At 36.6% G+C, this 20863-nt stretch overlaps 1 protein-coding gene across 5 annotated transcripts in view; it reads right to left on the bottom strand.

Moving 5' to 3' along the window:
- LOC128017334 (A-kinase anchor protein 13) overlaps window positions 1-20863 on the bottom strand; it is a 69980-nt gene that overhangs the window by 47739 nt on the left and 1378 nt on the right. For all 5 annotated transcript variants that reach the window (XM_052602679.1, XM_052602680.1, XM_052602681.1 and 2 more), the window contains exons 2-7: window positions 13075-13118; window positions 9571-9727; window positions 6635-6922; window positions 4648-4831; window positions 3707-3896; window positions 809-2549 (exon numbers count right to left, since the gene is read on the bottom strand). In XM_052602679.1, coding sequence (XP_052458639.1) covers window positions 809-2549; window positions 3707-3896; window positions 4648-4831; window positions 6635-6922; window positions 9571-9727; window positions 13075-13107 — 2593 coding nt within the window. In that variant the 5' untranslated portion in view covers window positions 13108-13118. The remainder of the gene's footprint in view (window positions 1-808; window positions 2550-3706; window positions 3897-4647; window positions 4832-6634; window positions 6923-9570; window positions 9728-13074; window positions 13119-20863) is intronic.

The raw sequence follows: 20863 nt of genomic DNA, 5'->3' as shown, positions 1-20863 counted from the left end.
CATCAGTGATGAAATTAAACAGGAATCTTGGTTTCTGATGGATTCATACTAAAAAAAAAAGTTTTTGAACCACTAAAACTGTAGGAGCTACAATAAATACTGCATACTGCATAATAATGCATATTGCAACTTTTATTCCAAAGTGACCTATGCAATTTACATCAAGCATACAAAACATGCACAAAAATGCACATATTTTAGATTTGTGTCTGATGACAGAGGTGCATGAGCCCACGTTTATCACTTCATCTCTCTAAATAAAGTTGTATAGCCTTGGCCTTTGTAATAAATGTTTATAAGGAATACCACTATAATTTATAATTGTCTATGCATTTTTCAAGATTTTGTTGTTGAGTGACTGAAATTAAAATACATATCAACAGTGTTTACAATGTTTGTTTACTGGCATTTCACATTATTGCAGAATAAAATCCTGTGATCCCGTGGATGTATCATTTCCGACACGCGCTGTACATGGTAGACCAATCACAACAGACTGGGCCATCTGGCCAATCAGAGCAGAGTAGGCTCACGGAAAGGAGGGGTTTAGAGAAACAGAATCTTAGAACACTTCGAACGAATCATTTGAGAATTGTTAAAAATAGAGGTTATATTAAATGCATATTTTGAGAAAACTAAAGTATTTTTTGACCTTGCATGCATGTAAACCTACTGTAGGAGATGCCCAAAAGAACATTAGAAGCCTTAAAAATTGCATAATAGGGGTACTTTAAAAATGCAATTTTGTTTTTTTTTCCAGAAAGCATGGTACATCATCGATATTTTAAAGTTCTACTGTTCCGCTCACCTTTCAGTAGGTCTTCTTCACCCATTTGCTGCACAGCCTCCTGCACTGCAGCTTCTGTTTCTTGAGACACAGGATCTAAGTTTGCTTGGGCTTGTTCAGGACATACAGAAGGAACTACAATGCCATCCTCATCCAGAGCATTTGGGACATGTATGGCACCATCTACATGGTCACTGAGGACTGAAGCACCAAACAGATCTTCTGCATTGACTGCCAGGCTTTCCTCATTGAATTTAAACTCATTTGACTTAAAGATACACTGATCTCCAGATTCATCTGTGTTTACAAAAACAACACCCGCATCCTCTTCTAAAAGGTCTATTTCTGCTGTGTCCTGCATGACCTCATTGTTTGAGGTCATATCCTGTCTGGGATCCTGAGAAGAGTCATCTCGGAGACTCACTTTCTCCATATCTGTAGGAATAGCTGAATCAAGAAATTCACAAACGGGTTTGTTGTTCTGGTTCCCTTGAACGTTCTCCGTCACCTCGCAGCCAGAACCTAAAGGAACTTCTAGATCTTCAGGTTCTAAGGTGTCCTCACTAGTTGCTGCGGAGGATCCAGGTTCTGGATTGAGCTCAGTTTGTAAGACGCTGGAAGAACTAAGTTCACTTCCTTCCACCACTACGTCTTCAGTTGAAAGAATTGGTTGTTCTACACACAGCAGCTCTTGAATTACTTCACGCAGGTGTAAAACGCTCTCATCTTCAGCAACTGAAATCCTTGAGGGTGTATCACTAAGTTCTTTGTTCTGTTGGTCTCCATCTGTTTCCATGTATGGCATTTCTAGACTCTCCTGAAACTCCTCATCAGCCTCTTCTTCTTCTTCATCAAAGGTTCCTGGAGGTTCAAGATCTCGTCTACCTTCCACACCACACGAGATCTTCTCACAATTGTCTCCCAAAAGTTTAAGGGTTCCTAGGTCACCAGTTGTTTCACAAATGCTTCGACAAGCATGCATTTCATTTTCCACCAAAATTTGGTGTGAGCTATCTAGAGGTGTATCTCCATCAGGATTCACATCCGGTGCTTCCTTGCTTTCTTCTCGCACCTCCTCTGATTCTGTGAGATCTCCGCATCCATCCTCTTCCTCAGCATCAGTCTCAGTGCCTAGAGAAGAAGATCCACCATCTGAGCTTTCTGGCGTGTCCAAAGACTGAATGATTCCCATATCTCCTTCCTCAACGGTGGGGCTACGTTCAGATAGCTCTTTCTCCTCCGAAAAGTTCTCCTCTACAGAGTTTTGCCCTTTTTCATGATTTTCCCCCAGTGCTTCACAGATTAAGTCGTCTGCCTTATCAGCTTCCTCTTTCTGTTCTCCGCAGGAAGAGGTTCTGTTGACTATGCACTCAGAACCACTCTGCAAACCATCACAACTATCTCCAACGTCACCGGTACTAACTACACCAGCAGTTGAACGCTCCTCTTGCTCTCTGCAATCAGTCTCACTGTTTTCACAAGCATACGCCCGGTGATCTTCGCTATTTCCATTGTGTAGGAGAGCCGGGGCAGTTTCACAGCTGAGCGAGGGAGCTCCGTCACCCTCCCTGTTTTGTGAGGGATCCAGCCGGTCATTACGTCCTTTGTTTTCTTCTGTGTTAAAAGAAGTGAACTCTCGTTCTCTTGTATCAAGGGAGTCGTGAGGTGCCTCTTCACAACAGCAATCCCTGGTCTCCAGGTCGTCATCACATTCTTGGGCAATGTGCGGAGAGTCTGAGCTCTGCTGAAAGGCAACTCCTCCCTGAACACAGAACAACAGCTTAGGGTTTTCTCTCCTTCATGCAATTCTCTAATTCTACAGTTATGCAACTGCAATGAATTGCAGATCTACAGCTGTTGGAGAAAAGTTATGGTGGAGGTTGCAATCTGTGGGATATTTCTTCCCTTTTGTAGACCGCAAAATAGTATGTATTCATTTAGAAAACATTTCTGATATCCAAAGCGACTTGCAACACTTATTCAATTAAATATATAAAATAACTTTTTACAATATATTATAGTATCACATAAACTACAGTTCAAAACTCAGTAGTATATTTTAAAGAAACTAATACTTTTATTCAGCAAGGCCACATTAAATTTATCAAAAGTGACAGTAAAAGACATTTATAAAGTTACAAGAGTATGAATTTCTTTAATCATCCAAGAATGATGACAAAACAGCTTTATGGCTTCTACTAAAATATTAAGCAAAAACATATTATAATATATATATTAAATAGTATATATTATATTATATACTATTTAATATTTTCAAGTAGAATTAATAAGAAATGTTTCTTAAGCGGCAAATCAGGATATTCAAATTATTTCTAAAGTATTGTGTGCCACAGATAACGGATTACGGAATAAACTGGAAAATAAAAACATTATTTCTCATCCCAATTACATCTTATTTGCATGTTGAAAATTAGCTTGGCATCAACATTACATATTAATAGGTTACAGGTATAATTATAAAACCATAAAAAAACAAAAAAAATGAATTCTACTTAAGTGTCACATTTATTGAAATGAAATGTATAATGCATATTTATATTTTTGCTATTGTTGTTTTATTTTCTTTAAAATATATGAATGTTGAAAAGAATAACCACTTTCTATTCTGTCATCTCAACTTTTTAGCAAATTATATATCATTTTAAATGAATTGATATTACAGATTCAACCACATGGTTGAAACTAAAGTTATCGTTTGTCTTTGTCAATATATTATTATTATTATTATTCTTATTAACACATGCTGTCCTTGTCGTGCTGAATAACTAAATCACACTCAAAAAAAAAAAAAAAAAAAAAAAAAAGTACAAAACCAAACAAACAGACAGAAACAGACCAAGTTGAACATCTAGAAAAGGGAGTTTCGCCAACACATCTCAGCAAACTGTCCTGACTCACCTTCCCTTGAAAATGGCAAAGCATCAGTCTGTGCAGTTCCAGGATGTCGGCCTGTATGTTGGGTGGTGTGCCGCCCGGCTCGGTGCCCAAAGACAGGGTGTAGGTGTTCAGAGAGGGGTGGTGCTGTACCACACAACTGCTCGAGGAAGAGTCCTGTCTGAGCGTCTTAACATCTGTATCCAAATCCTCCCTAAATCAAAACAAGCCATCAGATGAACAGGATATGCTCAAACTGTTCCATTTCAACTTTCAACAAAATAACACCCTGCTGTCATCAAGACACTCTACATAATTACAGTTCTTATAGATGTACTGCTTTGATTTATTTGCTCAAGAGGCAGTGGGGAATGATCGAAATATACAAATGGAGTAATTATGCAGCTCCATGCATATTTTCTATTCGTCCGCCAGCTCGAGAGCATTAATAATAAGAGGTAATGGTTCAAATCTGGGCCTAGAGTGTTGACTAATGCAGGGTGGAGTGATTTTTGTAACAGGAAAGCAACTGTCACTGTTTTCTGAAGCAGCACGCAGCAGATGAAAGAACAATAAGCGATCAGAACATTTAAATGTCTCAACAATGAGATTCCACGGAGAGCTAATGGAAACTTCCTATTTCTCTGATGTTTCTTGTGTGGGAATAAAAAAGCTTAAAAAATCTTTAAAAATTACAATAGTTGGTGAACTTAAAAAACTGTAAGTATCAGACAGCTTTATTGTCAACAAACCATAGCAGAAAAAAAAAAAAACATGTTAAGCTTCATAAACGGTTTACTCGTGTTTTGGACTATTTAACCTAATGCAAAGATAATGATCTATATTTAAAAGCAGACTGGTGGCCCATAGAGTGACAACTGACTTCCTGCCTCTCCATCATGACAGATTTATGCTGTGTTTATTTAAATACGATGCTGTGTATGCACAGTAAGTGCATCACTCACAGGCTGAAGAGCTCCACCAGAGCTGCATATCCTCGACTCTGGGCGATGACCACCGGTGTGGCGCCCTGTTTGTTACACAGGTTGAGGGCCTCTCGGGCCCCTGGCTGCTTGAGGAGAAAACTGGCCACTCTGAGGAGCCCGCGGCAGGCTGCAAAGTGAAGGAGGGTCTCTTGAGGTTCCCGTCCTGAAAGGGACAAAAACAGAGGGATGTAAACCAATGTCTGTCTGACCTAGTCTTTTGGCCTAATTTACAAGTACTAGCATTTTATTTAATTGCAAATAAAAAATAGTCTATGACATGAATCATACAAACTATGTTTATCATGTTTTTTTAAAGTATTTATCCTCCTATTAGCTAGATTTATTTGATCAACAATACAGTAAGAAACAGGAATATCTTGAAATATTATTACAATTTAAAAATGACTTTTTTGATATATTTTAGACATATGTCCTGCTTAATATTTTTGTGGAAACTGCTACATTTTTCAGGATTCTTTGATGAACAAAGTTAAGAAGAGCGTTTTATTTAAAATGGAAATCTTTTGTAACATTATAAATATCTTTACTGTCATTATTAATCATTTTAATGCATCCTTCATAAAAGTATGAATTTCTTTTTTAAATAAAATCTTTACTGACCCGACAGTTTTGAATGGTAGTGCGTATACAGTATATTTCTATATGAAGAATGTTTTTGCATTGCATAACAAAATATCATGTGCTATTTGTTTTAAAAAAATTAAAAAATAAAAGAGCACAAGCACAATTTTCAAGCATAATAATCCATTAAAAAAAGTTTGTTAGGACAAGGACATAGTACTGTGATTCAGCAGAGAAGAACAAAGCCACAAATTATGTCAATTTATTAAACAGATTTGCCACCTGTAATTAACATCACATTGTAACTGACCCGTAAACTGTCACGTGACCTCATTTAGGGACGTTTATTTGGCTGCAGATATGTGCTGTAGAATAAAATCAAGTACATTCTCTTCTAAATTTGTAATGATATAAAAAAAAAAGAATGAAAAAAAATTGAAAAGAGATTTCCACAAAAGTATTATTAACCCTCTAAAATTGTGCAGTTTGTATTTTTAATTTATAATAGATAACATTTTAAATTAAATTTGGCTGTAAATTTTATTTTTCATTTGATTTATTTTATGGAATAAAATAACATTATGGAATGTTAGAAATGGAACGTTAGAAATCAATCAATCAAGTGTGATCTTGATGATCTACTAATGCTATAACGCCCCCTAAAGGATCAACGCATCTTAACTTCTGCTGAGACAATCCTCCAGTTTGATAATAAATATATGACAAAGTCCTATTGGATGATGTAAACAGATCTTAAACATCTCAACCATTAAGCCAAACAGAAAACTTTAAAATAAAACATTAAAAGTAGATGTACTTAACTTCTGAAATCAAATGGACCACATTCAAAACCGGAACAGATGTAAAGAGTTGCCATTTTTCCATTTTATATGAAATAAACAGCCATCAGACCTCCACATGCACTTTTCCTTGTCATGATCATTTAAGCTACAAAATTATGCTGGTTTAAGTTCTTGTGATTAATAGTCACAACTAATTAAATTAAAACATTATTAGAACATGAATACTTTCTTTAGTCTAAAACCCTTTCTGTAAAAACCTTTGACTCTAATAAAACAAAATGAAACAAGAATCTTAAATCTGGCTTTATCCAATGCTCAGATTTCTGTTGCAGAAATGTATGTAAATTAGTGCATATTTAATTACATAATTTCCATAGTTAAACAGAAAACCTTTTTCCAAAAACAAGTTTGTAATTCTTAACAGATAATAATTAACTGGGGAAATTTTCACCTGGGATGTCTTGCCTTAAAGAACAAATACAGAAGACAATTACAGTCACACATGGTGTAACGGACGATTACTTGAACCTTTTGATTACCAGCCCAGATCTAAGCACTAGCCACCACCAAGCCGTACTCACGTTTGTTATTACTCAATAGGCTCCAGCCAGGGGGCAGCGTGATATGTTTGAGGGCCAGGGACAGATTCTGGTCCAGCTTTTCACACTCCTGCAGTGGGATCTGATGCTCGTCCAGTAGCAGAGCCTCTTCCAGTAGGTTTGTCTGCCCCACCGTGCTCACCAGGAACTGGGCCATGTCGTAGGCCAGGTCCTGTACGAAGTGCATGCGCTCGGTAGCCAGAGTATGAATGTTACCATCTGGTCCCATTGAGCACAGGGTGACCAGCACCCGCTCACAGCAGTTGTGAGCTGTACAGAGAAGAAAGGTTCATGACAGTCAAACACATCCAGTACAATAAATAATGTTGAAATGAAATGAAATAGGTCAACCTCCAGGGAAAAAAAGGACAAACTTATATTTACTGTAAAAGCATTATGTTATGTGCATAGTACAACTCTCTATAGTTAGTTACTCAAATAGCATTCATAGTAATATACATACATTCAAAGAATGCTTAAAATCTACTGCATATAACGCTATGCAAAATTACTGCTTTTGTAATGCACATGACTTTGTAACCCATCAGCCACGTGACAAAACTGTAAAAAGTCAAAAAAATTATGTAATTTATATTTCCAGGAAAAAAAAATAAAAAATTCTGCAATGTCCCAATAACACACTTTATAACAGTCATGCAAGAACAGGACACCGGTTTTAGAAACATCATTACTCCATAATGTTACATATTTCAGATCATCTTAATCTTAAATAAGAAATAATACAGAGTAGGACCCCAAATTTTATCCAGAAAGTGATGCTTTAATGTTACTGGTTTACTATAATTTGTCCCTGACCCAGTACTGTAAATTATTACATTTACATTTTTGTTGTTGTTGTTGTTGTTGTTATAATAATCACTGACATCCAAGATGTTGATGAATTTGTTTCTTCTTCTTGACAGATTTGGATAAATGTATGTATTGTTACATCACCTGCTCACCAGTGGATCCTCTGCAGTGAATGGGTGCCGTCAGAATTAGAGTCTAAACAGCTGATAAAAACATCACAAAAATCCCCTCCAGTTCATCAGTTATCATCTTGTGAAAAAACTGAATGTTTATAAGAAACAAATCCCTCATTAGGGCATTTTTGACCATTGCTGCTGGATAAAATATGAGTCCTCATACTGCTGCAAAAGAAGCAAAAACAGTCAAAATGGCTCTAAACAAATATTTTAGTGGATTTTTTTTACTTTTTCAGGGAAGTATTATTATGGATTATGAACATGTATTTTGGCCAAACAGCTTTTCACTCCACAGGTGTGAATTGATGGAGTGGTGTGAATTACGGTGATGTTTTTTTTTTTAGCTATTTGGACTCTCTGACAGCACCCATTCACTGCAGAGGATCCTTTGGTGAGCAAGTGATATAATGCTACATTTCTGATGAAGAAACAAACTCTTCCACATCTTGGATGGCCCGAGAGTAAGAAAAACTGCAACAAATTTTCCTAGTATATTTAAATAGAAGGTCAATTTTCCCATTGACTTCAATGCTAACTCTATATACAAACAAGAAGCAAACACAGCCTCTCCCTGTAATCTCCCTCCATCAGCGGATCATCCCCTTCACTGACTGCTGAGGCATCTGACACTGAACATAATGACTGAAACACAAGCATCGCCATTCATTCAAGCTGACCGAACATCTCCATAGAGAACAGGTTCGCTTCAGTGACCAAACAGCCCTAAATAAACGCACATATCATTCAGACGATGAGATAAGAAAAGACCAATGCTGTATAGATATGCCTAAAAAATATACCACAATCAGTTTCTCCACTGAACTCTCTCTATGGGACTGAGCTACACCGTGTTCAGTGTGACTCAATCCACCCGAGTCCTTAATAGGATCACCAAGCAAACGTGTGTTGACAGGACCAAGTGCTGCCACCTTTATCTGTCCGCAGTGAGGACTTACATGAGGGTTAATTCATATAACACTATTTTTCTTTAAACTTAAAACTCAGATTATGTATATGTGCATGAGCAAAATTAAAATTAGTCAACTATGGAGAATGCAAATTTCTTTCATTTCTTATTTTTACATGCAGTTTATTTTTAATCTTTGTAGTGCTATTGAATACCTAGAGCACCAAATCACAATTTTACAACAAACTTTATATTAAGACTTTTTTTTTTTTTTTTTTTTTTTTTTGCCAGCCGGACCTATTTGACCTAAAATATTTCATGTCCTGAGAATGTCACAGGACATGCAGGTAAATGTCACATGACATAGCTTTTAGTAAATGTTTTAAAGGGACACTCCGCAACAAAACGGAAATGTTGTCATTAATCACTTACCCCTATGTTGTTCCAAACACGTAAAAGCTTAGTTACTCTTCAGAACACAATTTAAGATATTTTGGATGAAAACCGAGAGGCTTGTGACTGTCTCATAGACTGCCAAGTAAATGACATGGTCACGGTCCAGAAAAGTATTAAAAGCATCATCAGAATAGTCCATCTGCCATCAGTGGTTCAACCGTGACGTTATGAAGCGACAAGACTACTGTTTGTAAGCGAAGAATGCAAAAATAACGAATGAAGTCGTTATTTTTGTTTTCTTCACTTCATAACGTTACGGTTGAACCACTAATGGCAGATGAACTATTCTGACGATGCTTTTCATATTTTTCTGGACCTTGACAATGTAACTTACATGGCAGTCTATGGGACAGTCTCAACTCTCAAACCTCTAGGTTTTAATCCTAAATATCTCAAATTGTCTCCCGAAGACGAACGAAGATTTAACGGGTTTGGAATGACATAAACCCAGTTTTGGGAGATGTGTGTAACAAAAAACTTTTTTTCCAGCAGAAAAAAGGCTGAGAGGTCACAGTTGGGATGTAGTTAGCTATAACATCACAGATCTAAGGGCCCGATTTTATGCTCACCTGGACACACAGCCTGAAGGGTGGCATGGTTGACCTTCAGTGTGCTGGTAAGATGTCTCTGAGCAGAGCCAGTGAACAACAGGAAGAACTGCACCTCCCCCTGTTCTCCTTCACCGAGCGCCTCATCACACAGCTGAACTGTTAGAACACACTCGCCCTGATACAGTAAAAGAGAGAAGCATCAAACACCAAGTAATGTGTTTATGAATAAGGATTTTAGGGCAAAAATCACAAACAAAATCTCAAAATGATCCAAGCCTCCACCTGTCCCAAAACCTTTTGATTAAATGATGTGTTCATATTCTGCACTTTCAGCAAACTTGATCACTAAACTACCATTTGAAAACACAAAGAATACAGTTCTACATTATTTATTAGACGCAAGCACTTGATGATTGTGAATGGTTTGCAAAAAGTTTACTATCCTTGCTTCTAAATGGAACCTTTCATACATGTTTAACCCTTGAACTCAAAAGAGCCAAAACTGAAGTTGTGGTTACAACAGGATATCACACTCGTGTCGGTCTGCACAGATTAGCACAGATAGCAATGTGAATTTAACAGCACACGCCCCTGATGTTCTAGATGAGAAGCTTCTCTCCTGCTGTCACACTTTCACGAATGAACACACGGTGGGGGGGGGGGGGAAACAACAACAATATAATTCATATTCAAACAACCCGCTCAGAGGCCGATGGAACCACCATTGCAGAATTTAGGAAATCTAAGTTATCTAAATTATTTCAGGAGAGGAAAGACGTCTTTGGGGATATAGACACAAAAAGGAGTGTCACACATACTTCTGTGCTCAAAACCGACCTAATCCATCCTCTATCACTTATCACCATTGTATTCATTTATCCCAGCCCTTTGGATAATCTAATATCAGTTGATTACAGATGTTAACACAAAGATAAGTCTCTTTGAACCCTCATCAGATTTCAAAGCAGTGGAGGGAAAATCCCTTCTCTTTGTTGACTGTACTTCGTACGTTGGATGAGCTTCTTGTGATAGAAACATTATACCACTCATACATCCATACAGTCATATTCCCCTTCGGGTCTAGATTAGCCGTATTCCCTAGGAAGCATTCAATCAGGGGTCACTGCTATCCTGAATGAGAATTTGATTGATGCTTCAAGATCTGTGTTGAAGACGACTGAAAGGATAGCTGACTTTGAGTAGACTGGTGAAGATAGACTTTTTTTTGGAATAGGATCTGATTATATTATTGCAGATAATGTATGTGGAGAAATTTCTTTCTAATTCAGCTTCTTGAGCACAGACAACTATAAGACAGACATGTGTTAGTTGATCTGTTTGATCTATTTGTTTGACCATCTTGAACATCCTGACTCAGCATGATCAAGCAAGGAATTCAAAAGAAAAACACAATAACCATATCAATAGCAATATTGAGAAGAAAAGTAAGAGAAGTCTTGTTTTCAGGAAACATATATTGAATTGAGTAGGGCTGGACGATATGGCCAAAATTTATATCACAATATATTATTTCGGTCGTTACGATATAATTCTGATATCGATATGTATTTTTTTAAAAAGCCTAGTAAAAACCAAGAACGCCCCACAACAGATGTCTGTGCTGTGCATACAAATTTATCAAAAATGTATTTGCCAAATCTATGAAACATCATTTAAATTTGTATAATATTTTAGAAAAAAATCAGCGAAAATAAGTTTATGTTCAGCTTTTTTTTTATTTAGGCTTTATACAAAAAATAAATGTGAAATCACTGTCAAATAATCATCTCACTCACCTAATTAATATTAATATCTTTAACAAACTATATACACTACCAGTGAAAAGTTTTTGAACAAAATATATTTTTTAATTATCTTCTGCTCACAAAGCCTGTATTTATTTTATCAAAAAAAAAAAAAAAAACAGCAAGATAAGTAACATTTAGAAATGTTATTACTAATAAAAATAACTGTTTTATATTTTCAAATGATTTAAAATTTAATTTATTTATGTGATTTCAAAGCTATATTTTTTGCATCATAACTCCAGTCACACGATCCTTCAGAAATAATTATTTTATTTTTGCTGCGCAAAAATATTTTATTATGTTGAAAACAGCAGAGAATATTTTTTTCCGGTTTCTTTGATGAATAGAAAGTTAAGAAGAACAGCATTTATCTGAAATGGAAATTGTAACATTATAAATGTCTTTATCGTTACTTTTGATCAATCAAATTTTGAGCATCCTTGCTAAATAAAAAATTCTATAATTTCTTTAAAAAAGAAAAAAAGAAAGAAAAAAAAGAAATCATATGGACTCAAAGCTTTTGAATGGATTAGTGTATAATTTTACAAAAGCTTTATATTTCAGATAAATGCTAATCTTTGGATCTTTATATTCAAAGAATCCTGAAAAAAAATGTACTCAACTCTTTTAAATATTGGTAATCAGCAAATCAGTATATTGGAATGATTTCTGGTTTGTGTGACACTAGAGACTGGAGTAATGATGCTGAAACTTCAGCTTTGATCTCAGGAATAAACTACATTTGAAAATAAAAAATATTTTAAATAGTAAAAAAATTTGTATTTTTTTTTACAAGCAAACTGGCCGATTCCGATACCAATTTTTTTCTCTTTAAGCAACAAACAAGAAGGAAAGTATGCATAAACAAAATGTTTATTTGGTATTTAATAGGCCAAACTGGCTTTTGTGTATTTTAATCAAAAACTGACCAGTTTTTGATTAAAATACACAAGCGGAAGAACTAGCGGTTTGTTTCTCCAGTAATGTCTGTAATCAAAGCAGCTCTGCTTATGGACGATTCTATATCAGATTAAATGAAAATACCAAACTTTTCTGAAGATAGACGGATACCTTCAGATATACATTCATATAAAACACCCGCAACGTGTTTTGATTTTGAAACGTGCAGTTTTAATGTTTATTCAACAAAGTCAAATGCCACAAATAAATCAATGTATGGAAAATACTCGTAATGTATATCGAGAATGTATCGGAAATATGTTTAAAAATCACAATAATCCCTAATCGTTTATATGAGATGAAGATCTAGTGTATGTGAGAATATATGAGAGAGCCTTGGTGACATTGTAGATGTGTGAGCTCTACTATCCCTCCAAGTTTCAAGTCTCTACAGCTTAAATTTTGCTCTGCCCGATCAGTTTTACTTAGAGAATGCTGATCCTTGGCCATTCTAACAATAACAATCAGGTTTATGCGCTACAGACTTGATCCCCTAAAAATCCCAAATATCGGCCTATATATTGACCTGGTTGATTGGTCATCCACTGGCGCAGTCAATGGACAACAATTAAACTTTCTAGTATGATCACATTTGCTGAAATTGCAGCTACCTAACACTTAGCCTCGTTTGAAATTACTCACACACATGCTAATGTCTAATTGTGTTTGCATGAAACAAAACTGCATCTCCATCTGAAATAGATTTAACTGAGCAAATAAAGAGGAATGCAAACTAAGCATGAAGTATACTTACATATAATGGGGCTTGACAAGGACTAAGTTTCATGACTCTGGACACTGAAAAGAAAAAAAAGCAGTATGAAGTCAGTGCAAACAAAGCCGTACATCATCAAATCAACCAGAATACTGATGCCGTTTGCAGCCTAATTATAAAAAGAGGTTTATGATTTAAAATAAGTTTGAGCATGAAAATACCCTGAACAAATGTGGAATGAATTCAAATTAGTACCTCTACTGACAATATAACAGCTGTTTGATAAATGGCACTTCAGGCCTAAAAGATATTCACAAGTGTGACTCACACCTTCAGTCTCGGTGAGTGCAAGACATGCTAAAATACAATGCTGACTCACAGGCCTGTAATTACCAGAAAAGCGATCTCAAGAAACATGTCAAGATGATGTCCTGGTCATATTTCAAAGCAATAATCAAAAGAAAGAGACAGACAGGGCCATTCTTGGAGGGGTGCAACTGACGCGGCCTCAAGGGGAACTAAATGAGGGGGATGTTTTTATGCTGTTTACCCTTATAGAACAAAAATTCTTAAACAACCAATCTGACATGCAATCCATCAGCCAGCCACTCTTTCATTGGTTAAAACAGCGCTGCTATATTTAAGGTGAAAGGTGAAAGGATAAACAGACAGCTCTAATAATACCCATCCTAATCCTCTTCTCTTGTACTCAGGTTGCTCTACCTTCCCTCCTCACACAACCTACAAATTTTACCTTTTATATCTGGTTTTGCAATGCAAATTACTTTGTTTTTAGCATCATCTTGCTTTCAAGAAGAAAACATATCAGCATTTATGTGGGAGGCAAAATAGTGTTTTCAGTTTTACTTGGGAGTGAAGTTTTGTTTACAGAAAACACACATTCACACATTTCCATGTGACTTCTTTTCTCTCTATAGCTGCTTTTAACACTTTATTTTAAAGACCAATTCTCGCCATTAACTTGCATGCATATTACTAACGTACAATTGGTTTATTAGTAGTTATATATAAGTATAAAAAATTGTATATACAGGTGCTGGTCATATAATTAGAATATCATCAAACAGTTGATTTATTTCACTAATTCCATTCAAAAAGTGAAACTTGTATATTATATTCATTCATCACACACACTATATTTCAAATGTTTATTTCTTTTAATTTGGATGATTATAACTGACAACTAAAGAAAATCCCAAATTCAGTATCTCAGAAAATTAGAAATGTGAAAATTAGAATATTACTTAAGAGCAAAATATGAACATGAAAAGTATGAGCATAGGGGTGGTGTTGAAGCATTGGATAAGACACATGCCTTTGGTGTGAGAGACTTGGGTTCTAATCCACTGTGAGACACCAATGTGCCCCTGATCAAGACACTTAACCCCTAGTTGCTCCAGAGGCATGCGACCTCTGACATATATAGAAATTGTAAGTTGCTTTGGATAAAAGCATCAGCTAAATGAATACATGTAATGTAAAATGTAATGAGCATGTACAGCACTCTATACTTAGTTGGGAAACCTTTTGCTTGAATTACTGCAGCAATGCAGCGTGGCATGGACTCGGTCTGTCTGTGGCACTGCTCAGGTGTAATGAGAGCCCAGGAAGCTCTGATAGTGGCCTTCAGCTCTTCTGCATTCTGGGGTCTGGCATATTGCATCTTCCTCTTCACAATACCCCATAGATTTTCTATGGGGTTAAGGTCAGGCGAGTTTGCTGGCCAATTAAGAACAGGGATACCATGGTCCTTAAACCAGGTACTGGTAGCTTTGGCACTGTGTGGAGGTGCCAAGTACTGTTGGAAAATGAAATCTGCATCTCAAAGTTGGTCAGCAGCAGGAAGCATGAAGTGCTCTAAAACTTCCTGGTATACGGCTGCGATGACCTAGGACCTCAGAAAACACAGTGGACCAACACCAGCAGATGACATGGCACCCCAAACCATCACTGACTCAGAAAACTTTACACTGGACATCTCAATGTCAAATGCAGAAATGTTAATCCATGCATTTATGACCTCAAGGTTAGACTATTGTAATGCTTTATTGGGTGGTTGTTCTGCACGCTTAGTAAACAAACTACAGCTAGTCCAAAATGCAGCAGCAAGAGTTCTTACTAGAACCAGGAAGTATGACCATATTAGCCCGGTCCTGTCCACACTGCACTGGCTGCCTATCAAACATCGTTTAGATTTTAAAATATTGCTTATTACTTATAAAGCCCTGAATGGTTTAGCACCTCAGTATTTGAATGAGCTCGACGTCCGCTGCGTTCTCAAAACGCAGGCAATTTGATAATACCTAGAATATCAAAATCAACTTTGGGTGGCAGATCCTTTTCCTATTTGGCGCCTAAACTCTGGAATAACCTACCTAACATTGTTCGGGAGGCAGACACACTCTTGCAGTATAAATCTAGATTAAAGACCCATCTCTTTAACCTGGCTCACACATAACACACTAATATGCTTCTAATATCCAAATCCGTTAAAGGATTTTTAGGCTGCATCATTTAGGTAAACAGGAACCGGGACACTTCCCATACCACCCGATGTACTTGCTACATCATTAGAAGAATGGCATCTACGCTAATATTTGTCTGTTTCTCTCTTATTCCGAGGTCACCGTGGCCACCAGATCCAGTCTGTATCCAGATCAGAGGGTCACTGCAGTCGCCCGGATCCAGTACATATCCAGACCAGATGGTGGATCAGCACCTAGAAAGGACCTCTACAGCCCTGAAAGACTGAAAGACCGATGGAGTTTCGGTTCCTTGCCGCTGTCGCCTCTGGCTTGCTTAGTTGGGGTCACTTCATCTACAGCGATATCGTTGACTTGATTGCAAATAAATGCACAGACACTATTTAAACTGAACAGAGATGACATCACTGAATTCAATGATGAACTGCCTTTAACTATCATTTTGCATATTGACACAATGTTTTCCTAATGAATGTTGTTCAGTTGCTTTAACGCAATGTATTTAGTTTAAAGCGCCACTCAGCAGCAGTCCAGTCCAAGACGCTTCTGACGCTGTTTGTTGTTCAAGAGTGGCTTGACACCAGGAATGCGAGAGCTGAAACCCATGTCTTGTATATGTCTGTGCGTAGTGGTTCTTGAAGCACTGACTCCAGCTGCAGTCCACTCTTTGTGAATCTCCCCACATTTTTTTATGGGTTTTGTTTCACAATCCTCTCCAGGGTGCGGTTATCCCTATTGCTTGTACACTTTTTTCTACCACATCTTTTGCTTCCCTTCGCCTCTCTATTAATGTGCTTGGACACAGAGCTCTGTGAACAGCCAGTCTCTTTTGCAATGGCCTTTTGGGTCTTGCCCTCCTTGTGCAAGGTTTCAATTGTCGTCTTTTGGACAACTCTCAAGTCCGCAGTCTTCCCCATGATTGTGTAGCCTACAGAACTGGACTGAGAGACCATTTAAAGGCCTTTGTAGGTGTTTTGAGATAATTAGCTGATTAGAGTGTGGCACTAGCCGTCTTTAATATTGAACCTTTTCACAATATTCTAATTTTCGGAGATACTGAATTTGGGATTTTCCATAGTTGTCAGTTATAATCATCAAAATTAAAAGAAACAATAATTTGAAATATATCAGTCTGTGTGTAATGAATTAATATAACATACAAGTTTCACTTTTTGAATGGAATTAGTGAAATAAATCAACTTTTTGATGATATTCTAATTATATGACCAGCACCTGTATGATTTCATGCAAATTAGTAACTCTGCATTGTTACACAGTCTCTCAATACTCAATTTATTAACATTAGAACTAGTTCAAGAACAAATACATGTGTATGAATGTTTTGAGAGTAAGGCATAATTTTTTTGTGAGAAGACCTTCAATGCGTATGAATATATATAATTTATGCAATTATTAGTAAATGACAGATGATGATTTCTTCTGTGAAGGACCGAAACACCTGGCTGAACCTGAATGCAATAATGACCAGTGAAAGTGCCTTTAAGCTGTCTAAGATTTCATTACAATACACCTGTGCTGTAAGATGATATATAAGCTTATACTTCAAATACATGGAAGTATAACTACATCAAAGGAGAAACATGGCTTCCCACCTTGAGGTGTGGCTCTTCTGGGTTCCTTTCATAATGTTCTATTGCACAAAAAGTAATGCCAGCAACAACTTAAAAGGGGAAGTTGTTTCATCACACAAAGGCATTGAAATACTTTGCTGATGTGACAATAGCAAAGATCAAATATAAATTTCCTCCCAGCTGAATTGGTTATGGAAACCTCTTTCTCTGACACCTGCTTATTCATAGTAATAAACAATAATGACTTCATGAGGACGGAAGGAAATCTGACAGCAGACCTGAAGATGAGAAACTGAGTTTTATCAACACAGGCATTTAGAAACAGTTATATGAACAGACTGAGTTAGAACTGGAAACATATACATAGTATATATAGGTAGGTATATTTTATACCACCTGCAGGGATGATGTATTTTTGAAAGCTGAATTCAGATGCTGAAAATTCAGCTTTGCATCACAGGAATAATTTACTTTTTAAAATATGAACAGAAAAACCTAATTTAAAATTGTAATAATATTCTTTTGAAAATTGAAGTTAAATCTTGAGCTTGAGCTCTAGAGAATTACTGAAAAACCTATTAGCATGTTTCACCCTCAATTGTAGCATTCCATCGCATGATCCATGAGGACTCTGCAATTAATGTCTTCTTGAATTCCATGCATCTGAAAAATGAAAAATTATAATAATTTGATCTGATCTAACAATCGGGGCAGCTTATCTGAATTATGAAATAATTATCATGGGTCAAAACTCTGAATGGAGGCCCAAAACGATTATTAAGCCTCTGAGTTAGAGTAAATCTCTGATAGTAATCAGCATAGTGCGACTTTTGTGTGGCAAAATACTATACAGTCAATGTTTAAAACAGACAAGAACATGCTCAGGTACTGGCCTTGCTGGTGTAGAAATAATCAGGACTGCAGTAGTTCCTCAGGTGTGAAATTTAACTAGTGGACAATGCTGCTGAAGAAGCACCTGCTTTCGTTTTGCTTTTTAATATTTTTTTTCCCCCTGTGTGACAACAAACCCCTCTACATTAAATGTATTTCCATATTGAATAAGCCTGTTTTTTTTTTTAAACAAAGCAGAGTTATTATGCACACACTAGGAGTCATTTCATACAGAAGACCACAATATAGATGTCCATTCGAATTCTAGCTGGATATTTAGATGAATATGAAAATGATTATAGGTTTTTTTTTATATGATATGATGTTCTCACCTGGTGGATTGCAACCCAAAAATGGGCCACAAGTCTGATCTGGTAAGTTTGTGGACAACAGAAATGTTTTTTTATAAATTCAAATAATTAAACAATACAATTTAGATTATTTTTTAACTACGTAAATTTTAAAGTTTTAATTTAGCTGAAAACAAAACTGAATAATTAATGTATTCAGGCCACCCTGTTTTCCAAGATATTGGCATGAGCCACTAGTATATGAATAGCCAAATAAGTAGGTTTACAATACAGTTAGAGCACTATTTTTGTGGGTTTCAGCTATCATTCAGAGGAAGTACCGAAACATACACCATATTACCAAGTTCAGGGGGTTGATTGCCAATTGTGTGAGCAAAAACCTGATCGCACTATATAGAAAATTGTACTGCATCAGGTGAACACCACTGTTTTTGTTTCAAACACATGGAACCTCAACACTCAATAGTGACATCTGATACTGCTGTCCCTTACTGAAACCTGCTTGCTTGTGACTACTGAGAAAAAACACATATAGTTTGACTGGAAACGTATAACCAACAGGAATTTCAGTTTCTCCCTGCATCAAAACAGATAAACTTCTGAAATAGTAATGAAGTAGTTCTCAGTGACATGAGTCTCAAGATTTGTCATGAATATCATAGTGCAAAATTATGCCAACAACAAACCTCAGTCATTATGAATGCAAAATTATAAATTTTCCTTCTTGGTGTGGAAACTGAGTGCTATTAAATGTCATTTGAGACATAAAGCTTCTTTTATTCCTCTGACCAGAAAAGACCACACCTTCTGATCAATGCACGTTTTGAAGTGGTTCCTGATCTACTGCAGTTCAAAAGCTGCAATGAAATCGTAACTGTTTGTAGTCTACGTAGTTCTTCAGAGAGCCACATTAGTAATGCTTGAGTAAGTGAGTGTTTGTGTGTGTGCGCGTGTGTATTGGGGAAGGATCACAACTGAAAGGTATGGAGGTGGAGCTTGATGTTGTCACGGTCTGGTGTGCAAAACAAAGCACATGACGAAGTATAATCAAAAGATTTCTTTTAATAATCCACGGAAGAGAATGGGCACAACCAAACACAAATCCAAACAAATAAACATCAACAGCAGACAAAGGAACAACTACTAACAACTAACTAGTCAGGGTAACGGAGACACAAAAAACTAACCTAAAACAGAGCATACACGTGACAGATGTGTAACTACTCGGTTTGTTTGAACTGCCATAGCAAAGATGATTAAAACTTCAAACCATGAGGGCTGCAATTCTGTCCAAGACCATGAGATAAGTGTAACGACTGGAAAACCACAGCATTTTTTTTTTAAACATACCCATTGAAAACCATCTGTTTAATCAGATATCTACCTGCCAAGACAAGCAGAACTTTGATTCCTCAAAAACTACCATTCAAAAGTTATTGAAACAAATGTTAGTTTTTTTTCTACTTCCTGAAAGTGAAAGTGAAGTGACGTGTGGCCAAATATGGTGTCCCATACTTGGAATTTGTGCTTTACATTTAACCCATCCAAGTGCACACACACACACAGTAGTGGACACACGACTCTCTATCCATTAGCCCACGACTGTCCCAAAAAGACTCTTTCAGGCCTGCTGCAGTGGTCTATGGTAACGGTACTACCTGGTGTTTGGCGGTACACCAAATGCATTACTTGTCCACCGTGGTTTTGCCCCCACTATATTTTTGCTTTTTAAAGAAATAAAAATCATTTAGTTCAGTTGGACAACGGATGCTACAATTAAGAGTCTGCTCTGCTCCATATAATGCATGCTCCAAAGCCACAGCAAAGTTAAAGACTAAAGAAAACCCAAGACATGTTCCTCGAAATGGGCAAAAATGCAACACTCAATATGGCCGCTATATCGGGGAGGAGTTTCCTCATCTCAGCACATAGACTCACGGGGACACACTAACAGTGCCAGTTAAGAGGAAAAATAAAACACAGAAATTATATTAAAAAAAAAATAAATAAAAAAAAAATTTGCCAAAAAAAGTAATGACTACTTTATTGTGCTCAATTAAGAAATCAGAAGGCGGGAATGGAGGAGGGATTGAGCAGGATTTCGTTGCTATTGATTTGTTGCCTCTTTTTAATGAAAGGCCTTATGCATTTGTCAATTTGTCCCTCCTTGCTATTCAGGGAATGAACCCAGCACTCTGATTGGTCGAACTCTTCTTCTTTTGCTGTAGCTTGATTTGAATACTGTGTGTGCACAGAGGCGTCACCAGGCTTTTGCGTATTTTAAAGCGACAAATCGTACCAGCGTACTTTGAGGTTAAAATGCGTACTCGCTACGCAAAAAGCATAAAGGTTAGCAGGTCTGCGTAACAAATTAGAAAACATTTCAACTAATGAAAAAAAGAAATGAAAGGAAATTCTAAATTCATTGTCTGCTGCCAATCACATGACACAGGTTTTTATTACATATATTTCATATGCATTTCTCCTCACATTTTAGCAAACTCCTCGTATGACATCTTACCTCAGATCT

The sequence above is a fragment of the Carassius gibelio genome, chromosome A7 (assembly GCF_023724105.1).
Source record: "Carassius gibelio isolate Cgi1373 ecotype wild population from Czech Republic chromosome A7, carGib1.2-hapl.c, whole genome shotgun sequence".
NCBI classification, from domain to species: Eukaryota; Metazoa; Chordata; class Actinopteri; order Cypriniformes; family Cyprinidae; genus Carassius; species Carassius gibelio.
This window is presented reverse-complemented; position numbering and strand designations above follow the sequence as displayed.